The sequence below is a fragment of the Typopeltis vanoorti genome, chromosome 22, assembly GCF_054136105.1.
Source record: "Typopeltis vanoorti isolate ZY-2024b chromosome 22, IOZ_Tvanoo_1.0, whole genome shotgun sequence".
Classification (NCBI taxonomy): domain Eukaryota; kingdom Metazoa; phylum Arthropoda; class Arachnida; order Uropygi; family Thelyphonidae; genus Typopeltis; species Typopeltis vanoorti.
Genome location: NC_143570.1, coordinates 22,399,193 through 22,413,508, shown reverse-complemented (window position 1 = coordinate 22,413,508; position 14,316 = coordinate 22,399,193). Strand labels below are relative to the sequence as shown.

General features: G+C 37.5%; 1 protein-coding gene across 2 annotated transcripts in view; it reads right to left on the bottom strand.

The window, feature by feature from the left end:
• Positions 1-14,316, bottom strand: part of LOC150094209 (leucine-rich repeat serine/threonine-protein kinase 1-like) — an 803,235-nt gene that overhangs the window by 583,442 nt on the left and 205,477 nt on the right. For both annotated transcript variants that reach the window (XM_090412317.1, XM_090412318.1), the window contains exon 10: positions 3,558-3,894. In XM_090412317.1, the coding sequence (XP_090268443.1) occupies positions 3,558-3,894 (337 nt within the window). The remainder of the gene's footprint in view (positions 1-3,557; positions 3,895-14,316) is intronic.

Below are 14,316 nucleotides of genomic sequence, written 5' to 3'. Positions count from 1 at the left end.
ATAATCTATTGACTTGGATCAGGGGATGGTTGACAGACAGATATCAAAAAGTGGTATACAGTGGGTGAGAATCTGCCAGATTTAAGGTAACCAGTGGTGTACCTCAGGGTTCAGTCCTTGGGCCATTATTGTTCAATCTATACATTAATGACATCAAGCAGGGTCTATCATCAGATTTGAAATTGTTTGCTGATGATGCGAAGATAGGCAGGGCAACCAGGGATGCTACTGATATTCAGCAATTACAAAATGATTTGAATAGACTGGAAACTGGGCAAACAAAAATGGCTGTCAGTTTAATATTAGTAAGTGTAAAGTTATGCACTTTGGCATGATTAGAGTTCCAGTGGCATATTATATTAGCGAGGTTATGCTACAAGAAACTGAAGAGGCAAGAGATCTTGGTGTATTGGTGGATAAGAATTTAAAGTTCAAAGGTCACATAGCAAAAGTTGCAAATACAACTCAGAGGATAATTGCTATGTTGAAGCGAACCTTGACATGTAAGGATAAGGAAGTAATTTTGCCTCTTTATAAGGCTTTGATAAGACCACACTTGGATTACTGTGCACAGATTTGGTCTCCCGGGTTCCAAGGATATAAAGAAGCTGTGGAAAGGGTGCAGAGAAGAGTTACAAGAATTATATCTGGATTATGGGATTTAGATTATGAGGTCAGATTGTGAGTATGTGGATTACAGACTCTGGTTAACAGGAGAAAGAGGGGTGATATGATAGAGGTCTATAAACTTTTGAATGGGTGTTATAGCATTTCAACTAATGAAATTTTTCGTTATATGGAAGGTGGGGAGAGAACACGGGGGGCATCCATGGAAGTTAAATTTATTTGCAGTTAAGAAAGGATTAAGAGCTAGGTTTTACTCCCAGAGAGAAGTGAGTGAAATAATTTGCCCTTATGGGTAGTGAGTGCATCTAGTGTGAATGAATTCAAAGATAGGTTATGATAGCTGGGTTGGGTAATTTACAGCCTCCCTCGAAGAGTCCTTGACTCCCTGGAGGTCTCTGTACCATATATATTATTATTATTATTATTATCTGAGACCTCCAGGGAGTCAAGGACTCTTCAAGGGAGGCTGTAAATTACCCAACCCAGCTATCATAACCTATCCTTGAATTCATTCACACTAGATGCAGATGGTCGTTGTGCTTTACATGCAACTGTGTACAAGAATATTTGCCACAACTAAATCAAATCTCATGAAATACTATGGAAAGCAGTACTTGAGATCTTAGGAATATATCTGAAAAATATTGCAATGAACATTTGGTTTTCATATCTATTCTGTTAAGTTCTGTTTTTGCACACAATGTAAAAATAATGACAGAGCAGGCTTAAGCCATAATTTTAAAATATGAATGTGCATGTGTATAAATAACAGAGGTAATCATTTAATTTCTTTGTTTATATTGAATTCTTTCTCTCTCACATACAGATTGATAATAAAATGCTAAAAGACATATCCTCAGTCTGATTTATTTAAATGCCTGAGAACGTAATCCTAATTTAAGTGCATCATAGTAAAACACCAAATCCAATAAGCCTGGAGATAATAACTTGTATGATGCATCTGTGATAGGATTTAAACAACTGTCACATCTGAGTTTATACAACTTCCTTTGGTGGTATACACAATAGGTGTCACTTCTGCATCCTTGCATCAGTTTTGATTATCCATGTTAGATAGAATGAGATATTTGGTGGAGTGTTGCTATAGGCCAAAAAATGTGTAAGATGGAGACAAAGAAATGTATAGACAACTTGGCTCAGTGAGAGTATTTGATTTGAGAGTATACTGCCACATGTCTTGAGGGAATGCTCTATGGAATTCTTGACACAACTATTTAACATGAGTCTTGCAATGGAAGGTGGGAAAAATTGTTCCACTTCACAAAGGGGGGGGGGGGTAAGAAATCATAGGCTAATCTGTGAGTCTGGGGTTGTTGTTAAGGTGTTTGGTTTGAGAAGTTGGTTTGGACTAAGATTCAGAAATGGGTGTTAATAATAGCAGTATTCTTTATGATGGTCAGCATGGGTTTGTTAGGAGGAGGTTATATTTCAGCAATCTGCTTACGTATTACAACAAGGTGACAAATTAGCTCAATAAAGGAAATGCATACATACCGGTGTACATGGCAATCTATCAAAGGGTTTTTTCCTTTGAAAAACCCTTTGATAGACTGCCACATGACAAGCTAATAGCTAAACTGAAACAGATGAGATCAGAAATTGGATAGCTGATTGGCTTGTCAGAGAGATGTTATCAGGTTGTATATGGAGGAATGGTATCCCAAAAGAGGAAGGTCACTAGCAGAGTGCCACAAGGATCTCTTTTGGGACCATTATTATTCATTTGTACATTAATGACAGTGAGACCGACTTAACTGGAGATGTGCAGCTGTTTGCTGATGTAGCACAGTTGGGAAAGGCTATGAAAAGTATAGAAGACATTGTGGCCTTGCAGGAAGATATGAATAGACTATGTGAGTGGACAAATGAGTGGAGCTCTCAATTTAATGTTGCACAGTGCAAGGTCTTGAAATTTGGTAGGCAAGGTCGGGATGCAGAGTATACAACTGATGGAGAAATTTAGAGCAAGGTGGGGGAGATAAGAACTGGGAATGATGGAAGACGGAGGCATGAAGTTTAGAAGTCACATTGATAAAATAGTAAGAACATTCCAACGGATTATGACAATAATGAGAAGGACAGTGACATGCAGAAGCAAAGAGATTATGATTCCCTTGTATAAGGCTTTGATCAGGCCACATATGGACTACTGTGCACAGATTTGATTACCTGGTTTTCAGGGGGGGATGTATTGGAGAAGGTCCAGAGAAGATTTACTAAGTAACTGTCAAGTTTATGGAATGTCAGATATGATGAGAGTGTGTGTGTGAGGGAATGCAATTTACAGTCTTGTGAAGAGAAGAAGAAGGAATATGATTGAGACATATAAGTTGATGAGGGGTTGTGACCAGATTAATTTGGAGATGATATTTCATAGAGTAGTGGGAGGCAAGGGTAGAACTAGAGATCATCTGTGGAAGCTGTATAAGGAGGATGTGAGCAGGAGAATTGGAAGCAGGTCTTTGCATGGAGAGTAATTGGTTAGTGAAATACATTGCCTGAAAGTATGGTGAGTGGGTTCAAGTCATGGTTCGATGACTATCTGGCATGAGAAAGTATAGATGTCCCACAATGAGTCCTTTGAATTAGTGGAGGACAGATGTTAATAATAATAATGTTGTGCATGAATGCACATATTTGTGTACTGTTCCCCTGATGAAGCCAATTTGATTTTGGAAAAAGAATAGAAATAGCACTTCAATTTTTTTAATTATTATATCATATACTTCATTATATCAAATATCCATTTCCTAAAATACTCTATAAGTAATAATCAACATAATCAATGCATAATTTCGATATAAGAGTGATACTTCACAAAATACTTTGTAAAAAATACTACGTAACAAAAAAAAATTAGCAGCATCACAAAGCAATCATGATGTATTTAATTAATGGAGATAACTCACCTGATAACGAAGATGGCTGATTTTTAGGTTTCATATCTTCAGTGCAAGCATAGCAAACTTCATGATTTTGTAAATGTTCATAATCACCATCATCAGTCTGGAACCAAGATGATATATTATTGTGGGATAAATCCAAATGTTTTATTCCTGGTGGATAATGACATATTGGTCCCATTGAAGTAAGTTTATTATAGCTTAAGTTCAATCTAGTAATAATTGGTGCCAAACATGGCAGCATAATAGGAATATGATCAAAGTCATTATGAGCAAGATTAAGACTTACAAGATGGTTAAGTTGGTTCTTATCTATGTTATCAACAAGAATGGCTTCAGCAACCTATGTAAAGAAAACAATCTTTCCAATAAGTGAAAAAAAAAATCAAAAGAAAATCCAGTAATGTTACACATATACTGCACAAAAATTAAATTAAAGAATTAAATTATAAATAAAAATAAATTGTTTATTACCATTCCTCAAAGGAAGTATGCAAAACTCTTTTGCATACTCTTACTTCTGGAAACTGGTAGACAGTAGATAAATTTTGACAGCTAGTGTGTGACCATCAATCTGCTTGTTGGAAGCCTGAAGTGGCTAAAAAAAGTTCTATGCTTGGAGTCTAGAAACCAAAATGGGTTTCCCTTTGCCCATCCACTGCACAAATTTATCTGATTATTAATATAAACATAATTAAAATGCAAAATAAATTATACTAATTAATTACATAAAGAAAAATAAAGCATTTAATAAAAAAAAAAAACACATTTTGTGATGAGGTACTTCTCACTGTCAGAGTGAGTGCATTTAACTATCATCGGTCAGCACATAGCCATCCATTTGCTGCGAGGGAGCAAATGGATAGCTACAGGAAGCAAAATGAGAAAGAAAACAATGGATGCTAAATGCACTCTTCAGGCACTTTGAGGATAGCAATATAATACTATTAGAAAGGCAAAGAACAATTTAAACATAAGCTAGAAGAGTATACAGCTAACAAGATACAAATATGTATAAAAAGAAATGTATATAAAAATCATACCTTTAAACACACACACACACACACACACACACACACACACACACACACACACACACACCTGCATACAAAACAATGCATATATACATATAAAAAAAAGTATAGCTATATACTCAATGGACAAAATATTAGAGAAACCTATCTACTGGGCGCTGGTACATCCACTGATGGTATACTCTTGACAGGCTCTTGATATAGTTGCCCTCAAGAAGTCTAGGGTTCTTATCATTTGGGTGATAGATGACCCATCTCTCTTGTGCCAATCATACGTGAACAATCAAAATTGCTAAGATTGCCACATTTACTCATGTATATCGATTGTGATACACTGTTGGAAAGCCCCAATGCCTGCAATTTACTGCATTCAAATTGGGTATGTATCACTCTGAGCAGGGGATGCCAGTGTCAACGTCCAATCACTCCAATCTCTAATGTTTTGTCTATTGAGTCTATATAAGAACTACATATACATAAAATATCATTATTATTATTATTAATATAGGCATCTCTATGGAGTCAGAAAACTCATTGCAGGAGGACCTTATTCAAATCCATATTCACATGATTACTTATCATGCCAAGCAATCCAATCCAGCCATTCATCACTCTCCATCAAAAAATTTAATCCTCGCTTTATTAATCACATGTCAACACAACTCCAGGAATGACCCTTAGTTCTGTTCCTACGCCTTGTGTATTGAAAAATTTCTTCTGTATCAATCTTAATGAACCTCTTTTATCATGTCACCTCCTTTCTTCTTGTTAAACGAAACCACATTCACTCTTTTCTGAAAGGGAGAATAACACAGCCATATCAACATCTTGATTACTCATCTCTGGATCCTCTCCAACACCTACTAATCCCCAAGGAACACAGGTGACCAAATCTGTGCATTCAAGATGGGCCTCATAAAGAAGATTAATAACCTCTCTATTTCAACTCGTAGATGTATTCTTCAACATCAGTAACAATTGGGACTTTTTTGGCAACTTTTGTAATATGATTTGAATTTCAATCTCTGTCCATCATTACCCCAAATCTGTAATCCTCATTATTTCCAGAAATCTAATAGCATCAACGTAACATAAATACATACATGTGGCATATAATCTTTTCTTCCAACATTGCATTTTGTACATTTTTCATAATTAATTATTATGATTATTATTATTACCCCAAGACCTCATGGAGTCAAAGACTCATCTGGGAGGTCCTTTTATCACACACACATATCATACCGTCTCTTAAACACACTCAAACTCCTTGCAGACACCACACTCTCAGGCAAGGCATTCTAATTATTCACAACTCTGCATGAAAAAACCTCCCTCTCACATCCCTACTCACACCCTCTTTATACAGTTTCCAGGGATGACCTCTGGTTCTCCGCTGATCTCCCACTATTCTCTGTAGAACTTCTCCACCATTGATCCTATAACAACCCCCTTACCAACTTGTAGGTCTCTATCATATCTCCCCTCTTCCTCCTGTCCACCAGACTCTGCAAATTACATCTTCTTAATCTTTCCTCATACTCGATATTCCAGAGGTCAGAAACTACCTTAGTCAGTCGCCTTTGGACTCCTTTCCAACATCTCTTCATCCTTCTGAAAACCCGGTGACCAAATCTGGGTATAATAGTCCATGTGTGGCCTAATCAAAGACTTATATAACGGAACAAGAATCTCCCTACTTCTACACGTCAGTGTCCTCCGCATCATTTCCAGAAGCCTCTGTGTTGTCTTCACAATTTTGGCAATGTGTCTCCTAAATTTTAGATCCTTATCTACTATCACCCCCAGATCTCTTATTTCCTCTACCTCCAACAATATATTCTCACCAAGCATAAATTCTGCATCCCATCATGTTTTCCAAATTTTAAAACCTTACATTTTGCAACATTGAACTCACATCCCCATTTCCGTGCCCAATCACTCAATTTATTCAAGTCTTCTTGTAAGGCCACAACTTCTTCACTACTCTTTATGGTTTGCCCAACTTTGCATCATCTGCAAACAACTGAATATCTCCATCCAAATATTCGCCAATATCATTAATATACAAGTTAAACAGTAATGGCCCTAAAACAGACCCCTCAGGCACTCCACTAGTGACTTTCCTTTTCCTGAATATCGCATCCCCATACACAACTTGTTGATACCTATCAGATAGCCAGTCTCCAATCCAATGCACTAATCTAATATCCAACCCCATCAGCTCTAGTTTGACTGTCAACTTATCATGAGGTACTCTATCAAAAGCCTTTGCGAAATCCAAGTATATTACTGCATATCTTTCTCCTCTGTTCAAGGAAGCAGTCACTTTATTGTAATCAGTAAGTAGAACACTAAAACATGACCTCCCTTTAGCAAATCCATGCTGTCCATCAAAGATAATACCATTGTTGTCAACCAAACTCTGAATCCTAGTTCTCACAAGTTTCTCCAACAACTTAATCGCAACACCTGACACACAGATACGCCTATAGTTTGATGCTTGAGTTCGATCACCTCCTTTAAAAAAGTGGCACAATCCTGCCCTCCTTCCATTCCTTAAGAACTTGACCAAGTGCAAGACTCGTATTAAAAAAATATGTCAAGGCAGGTGTCAACTCCCTGGCACATTCCTTCAGAATATGCAGTGATATATTATCAAGTCCCACAGCCTTGTTTACATCTAGTTTACTCAACTCCCCAAACACCTATTGCTCACTTACAGTCAGTCTCTCCTCCCCATTATCAACTGCTCTAAATCTCTCCATGAAGTCACATTCACAAGATTGAAAGATCTTTATGAACTGCTCATTAAGTATCTCCATCACACATTCTGCAACAGGTGTCTGTATACCATTTTCTCTAATCAATGTCATCCTTCCATAATCATTCTTTCTTTTGCTGGCTACATATCAAAAGAACTCCCTAGGATTCTTTTTTGGCTTCATTAGCTAACTGCTGTTCATATCTCTCTTTAGCCACTCTCACCAACCGAGTCACCATCCTTGCCTGATCTTTGTAGACCTCATGAAATTGGTTATTTCCACTTCTCTTACGCTGCCTCCACAATGCCCTTTTTCTCTGTATCGCATGCTTAATTTCATTATTCATCCATTTAACACCTACCTTATTTAACCTTCTCACCCTTGGAATACATTTAGACATTGCATCTACTAGATAGTTTTTGAAAATCCCCCAAGTTTTGATCTCTTTTCCAGCTAACTCATTCTACACTACACCTGCAAGCTATCTCTTGAGCTCATCACAATAACCCCCCCCCCTGTAGTTCCACATATACCCTTTTCTCACAGAGGTCCTCACACTGCTGGCAACCACCCAGGTAATCACCTCATGGTCACTCTCACCAACTGGTGGATGATTTGACACCTCATTTATAATTACATCCTCTGATGAGATGACCAAATCCAAGACTCTTAATCCTTGTGTGCCCTCTGTTACATACTGTCTGAGGTAGTTATCCCTCAAAAACTCAAGAAACTCATTTTCTTTACTTCCAGTTGCTATCTCATCATTCCAGTTTATATTGCCATAATTAAAATCACCCATAATGATCACCTTTTTCTTATTTTCTTGGCTAATTTGACTATATATTTCACTATCACCACCATCCACATTACCTGGTCTATAACAACATCCCACCAAGTATTTGATTCCATTCACCTCTATCTCACACCATACTGCCTCAATATTTCCATCTTGCATCTCTACTTTGTATGGACATAACTCTTTCTCTATCATCAATAGCACTCCCCCTCCCTTCTATCCTCACGAAACACATCATACCCTTCCATCTCTGTTCCTGTCGTGATGTCATCCTCTTCCAACCATGTCTCACTTATTCTGACAATCTTTGGGTGAACAGAAGAAATTAGTACAACCATTTCATCTGCCTTGTTTCTTATACTTCTAGCATTAGTATACAAACACAACAGCTCATTTCTGGATCTACAGCTAGTTCCACTGATACCACTCACTCGATGTGATCTCTCCATGCTCGACTGGGGCAATTTCCCTTTCTGCTTCTTCATTTCAGAAACCTTTTCAATTCCAACTGTTTCCTCTTGATCCCTGGTTATCCCATTCCTTTCCTGCCTACACATGCTCTCACCTTTCTCACGCTGTGTACCCCTGTCCACCCTGAGCCTCCCCGTTTCCCTGCTCCTCTTGCACACCCATTTTCTCATTTTCTATACTCATACCACTCACTTCCCCATTCATATCCACTTCTTCAATCTCTCCTGTCTTACTCTCCTGCTCTTCCACATCACTCCCCTCTCGATCTGATTCATTCTCTCTATTCACTTCTCTACCTTCCAGCAGCAGTCTCTCCAAGGGACTCACACCATAACCATTCAAATGCAGTCCATCGCTCCCATACAGCTCGCTTCATCCCTCAAACTCATTCCACACATTAACAAACTGTACTCCCATCTCCTCACACATTTCAGCCAGCAAAGTTGTGGCAAAGTGTATGATCAATACACTTTGCCACAACAAACTGAAAACCATTATCCTTTGATCACACCGCTAATTTATTTAAATCATAATGCAGGATTTCAAGTCCCAGCAAGTGGAGATTACTGCTTTAGCATCAAGTGGCAACCCACCACCTGACGCCAAGGAAGTAACTAAAAGGGAATAGCCAAAACTAAAGCCATTAACCGAAATTCGTAGTAATGAAAGGTGCAATGAGCCCAGTAAACAAAAATGATAGAGAATTCCCCTTAAGTGATGGAGATGAGAGTAATACTAGGGCATAGTGATGAAGTGATAATCTAGCACAATGAGAGACTATAAAAATGCAGATAGCAATCCACATTTGATCTCGAAAAGGCCTTCAATTGGATTCCACAGAAATTAATATGGCAAGCACTGAAATCACAACAGGTCTCAGAATATTATATTAACCAAGTGTATGACATGTACCAGAATGTCATAACAAAATAGAGACCCACCAAGAAGCAGCAAAGAACTTGAAATCAAAGTAGAAGTACATCAAGGTTCATTGCTAAGCCTGCTACTGTTCAACTTGGTCATGAACTGTCTAACAGCAGACATTCAATGACCTTTCCCATGGGATATTTTATATGCTCATGACATTGTCCTGAAGCGATGATCCAGAAATGAAGTTAATGCTAGTTAAGGGGAGGGAAGCTCTGTATTGGTGGGATATACTAGGGTTGGCGGAGATGTGATGGACATCATCAGGAGAGAGCAATGGATGTGACGTAATATGGTCAGGACATGACACCAAGCATGAAGCAGGAGTTGGCTTCCTTCTTAGCAAAAGAGCTCGAGAGACACTGTTAGGCTACAAACCAGTCAATGAACGAATCATAGTAGCAAGATTTCAGGCAAAACCATTCGACATATCAATAGTCCAGATATATGCACCCAAATCCGACAGCGCAGATGAGGATATTGACTTATTCTACAAAGATCTGACAGAGACAACAGAAATGATACCAAAACAAGATGTGCTAATTATTGAAGGCGATTGGAATGCCAAATGGAAGGCGATTGGAATAGATAACGATGGCTGGGAAAGAGTAATGGGAAAATATGGTTTCGGAGAAAGAAATGAACGAGGTGAAAAACTGTTAGAATTTGCTGTGGACCACGAGATGATGATCTGTAACACAAGATTCCAACAAAAGGAGTCTAGAAAATGGACGTGGCGATCAAATGATGGGAAAACCAAGAACATGATTGATATGATATAAAGAAGATGGAAAACAGTACAGCAATGTCGAACTTTTCAAGGAGCGGATATAAACTCGGACCATAGTGTAGTGATCGCAAACATCAAGTTGAAATTAAAAAAGATATATAAACCCCAACATCAGAATAGAAGAGACATAGCACAAATAAGTGAAGCAGAAATAGGAAGAAGATACGGAACAGTGTTAGAAGAGAAACTTAAAAGTGTGGAGAAAGAAAAAAATTCGAATCTAAGAGTGAAAGAAGTAATGAAGGCGATAGAAGATACAGTTGAAGAAATGGTACCAGAAGAAGAGAAGATCAAGAAGAAATGAATTACACAAGAAACATTGAAGTTAGTATGGGAGAAAAGAATATTGAAGATAAGAAGGGATACATCAGAACAAATAGAAGAGCAACATAGAAGAAAGTGTAATGAGGTGAAAAAAGCAGTCAGAATGGATAAGATGAAATGGTTAGAAGCCCATTGCAACAATATATAACAGTACTATGGAGAGCATAAAACAAGGCAGGTATACAAAATGATCAGAACCATCAATAGAAAGTGGCAACCAAAATAGACCACAATTAAAGATGAAAAAGGCAAAGTATTGATGAATAATGAAAAAATTGAACAGCGGTGGACAAGATACTGTAGTGAGTTATATGAAGAAAAACTAGATTTAGATAACGTTGGGAAACTGACTGAAGAATTGAAGCAAATATCACCACCAGGTAATGAGCACGATATGGAGATTTTAAGAGGAGAGGTAGAAAAAGAAATAGGATGGCTAAAACACAACAAGAGGCCTGGTAATGATAACATCACTGGAGAAACGATCAAATATGGTGGTGAAAGTATGGTTATAGAAATGCAACGACTATGTAATATGGTATGGAAAGGAGAGAAAATACCAAGAGGAGTGAGTGAAATCAATACTAGTGACATTATACAAGAAAGGAAATAAGCTAGAATGTAAAAATTATAGAACAATTGCCTTGACAAGTCACCTTGGTAAAGTGATGATGATATTGACAGAAAGATTGCGAACACAATTGGAAGCCTACCTTGCAGATGAGCAAGCAGGATTTAGGAAGAATAGAACTACAATTCAACAGATTTTAACAATGAGGTTAATAGCAGAGAAAGCTAGGAGAAAAAACAAAAACATATATACTTGCTTTGTTGATTTTCAGAAAGCATTTGACAATATTGACCAGAAAGTGACACATTAGCAGTTCTGGAATCCTATGGAATTGATAAAAAACTAATAGCTATATTAAAAGATGTTTATCAGAATGCAGTTGCAGTAGTTAGAATAGGTGATGATTTGGGGAAATGTTTAGAACAGGCAGAGGTACCAGACAGGGGGATCCAATATCACCAAGCATTTTCAGCGCACATTTAGAAAGAGCAATGGGAAGATGCAAAAGGAATATCTGTACACGGAATGAAAATTAACAATCTGAGATTTGCAGATGACATTGTTATTATTGAAGAAGACGAAAGAGAACTACAAAAAACACTGAAACTGTTAAAAGAGGAAGGGAAGAGATTTGGACTTGTTATGAACTTGAAAAAACAAAGACAATGGTATTTGGTGAGAAGAACATGAAACAAAAGATACAAGTGGATGGAATTGATATAGAAAATGTAGAACAATTCACATATTTGGGAAGTAAACTGACATATGACTTGGACTGTAAAAAAGAAATAAAGATCAGGATTGCAAAGGGAAGAACAAATCTGAAGGCCATGGATAACATCTGTAAAAGTAAAGTGATCAGCCTGCAAACAAAACTAAGAGTACTAGAAACATGCATCTTTAGCGGTGTACTCTATGGATCTGAAACATGGGTAATAAATAAGCAATCAAGAAAAAGTAAGCTGAAGATCCAAGTTTCAAATTTGATCAATCGCCTGGCGTTTTTAAAACGGTGTAGGGACAGCAATATCACTCCTAACTGCATCAGACTAAAGAGAAAATTCACTTCAACAAAGGCACAAAGAATATACCACTGCATGGAGAAAGCACTACTGAGAGAGCAGATCCAAGCTACCAGAAAGAACCTAGCCGCTACACAAAACCAGCTACTAAAAGAAAAAAACGGAGCTGTCTAGCTACTTAAATGCAGATATCTGGATAATTCTAGAAAAAATTATGGACAGCACAGCAAACCACATCCAACAAACGAAGAAAGAAAACCTAATTTTCAAATTTCAAAGACTAAAAGAATGACAAAACCAGCTGCCATATTCAAAGTTTGCCACAGTGAAAAACAACAACCAATCAGAAGCAAGAAACAACAGGAGCCACCAATCACCCACAGGTATCAATAACATAGTCAACCTATCTAACCATGCTCTAAACAAAGACGAAATCTCTACACTTAACAAAGGTTTAAATTTTGCTATAGCACCGAAAACGATAGACAAACTTGAAGTTATTTGTAATATGGAAAGAGGCCTAAGATTCATACCTAATAACATAGCAGACAAAATACGTATAGAAACTGTGAACATTTTAAACCATAACAAAACAATAACAACAAACATAACTAAACACGAATTAACAGCGATAAAATCACTTAAAACAAATCCAAACATAGTAATAACCAGAGCCGATAAAGGAAATGCCACTGTCATTTTAAACCGTACGACTTATATAGAAAAAATGAATCTGCTGGTCTCTGACAATAACACATACAAATCAGTTAACTACAACCCAACTAACAGAACAAAAAACAAAACAGAGAAACTACTTAAGTCAATTACCGCATGGCCCGAAGATACAGTCAAAAAACTGTTTCCTCACTACACACGCTCCCCAAGAATTTATGGGCTACCGAAAATTCACAAAGAAAACCCCGCTAAGACCTATCGTTGAAGGAATTGATAGCCCGACGTATCACTTACCCAAAAAATTAGCGGCAACACTCAAGGAATTGGTAGGTCATTCCCCCTCCTATATCAAAAACACACAACACTTCATAAACATCATCAAAGACATTACATTAGAAAAAGATGATTTATTAGTCAGTTTTGACGTCTCTGCCCTCTTTAAGAATGTCCCAATCAATGACACAATCCTTCTCCTACAGAACAAATTCCTTCCAGATATCACGGCGCTTTTTGCGCATATATTACGGTCAGGTTATTTTGTATGGTAAAACACCTTCTACTTACAAAAAGAAGGCACAGCCATTGGCTCGCCATTATCCCCCCCCCCATTGCTAACTTTTACATGGAACATTTTGAGCAACTTGCCCTAGATTCCTCCCCTCTAAAACCCAAAGTCTGGCTTAGATATGTTGATGATGTTTTTGCGATCTGGTCCCATGGCCGCCAGGCGTTAGACACATTCCTTAGCTACCTAAACAAACAACACAAACGCATACAGTTCAGTGAGTGCAAAGTGTTGCACTCACTGCTATATGAGAGAAAAACTAGCTCTCACCACTTTCTTAACAGCATACAAACTGAACTTCCACTGATGCCCTGCTACTGACAAATTCCATCAAGTAGTATTCAAAAACACCTGTTGAAAAGTTTAAATGTCATATCAACCCTTATTCTTCCGTTTACCAGTGTGTCCGCAGTCTACATATTCTCAATCAATCTATCCTCATAATCCACATTCCATAATCCAAATATCATCTTTGTAACTCTTATTTCCACAGCTTCTTCATCATCTTGGAACCTAGGAGACAAAATCTGCATACAGTAGTCAAGGTGAAGACATATCAAGCTGCAGATATGAAGTTTTGGTAAAGAAAAGTGACATCTTTAACTTAAACGTCAATGTTGGTTTCAGAATTGCAAGTATACTCGTATTTGCAATTTTTACTATGCAACATTTGAACTTCAACATCCTATCTACCATAACTACAAGATCAGTTTCTTCAAATATGTGCCCAACAATATATTATGCATACCTTTACACACTTACAAGATTGAATTGATAACCATTATCATTTGCCTACAGTTCCAACCTATTCAAATCATTCTG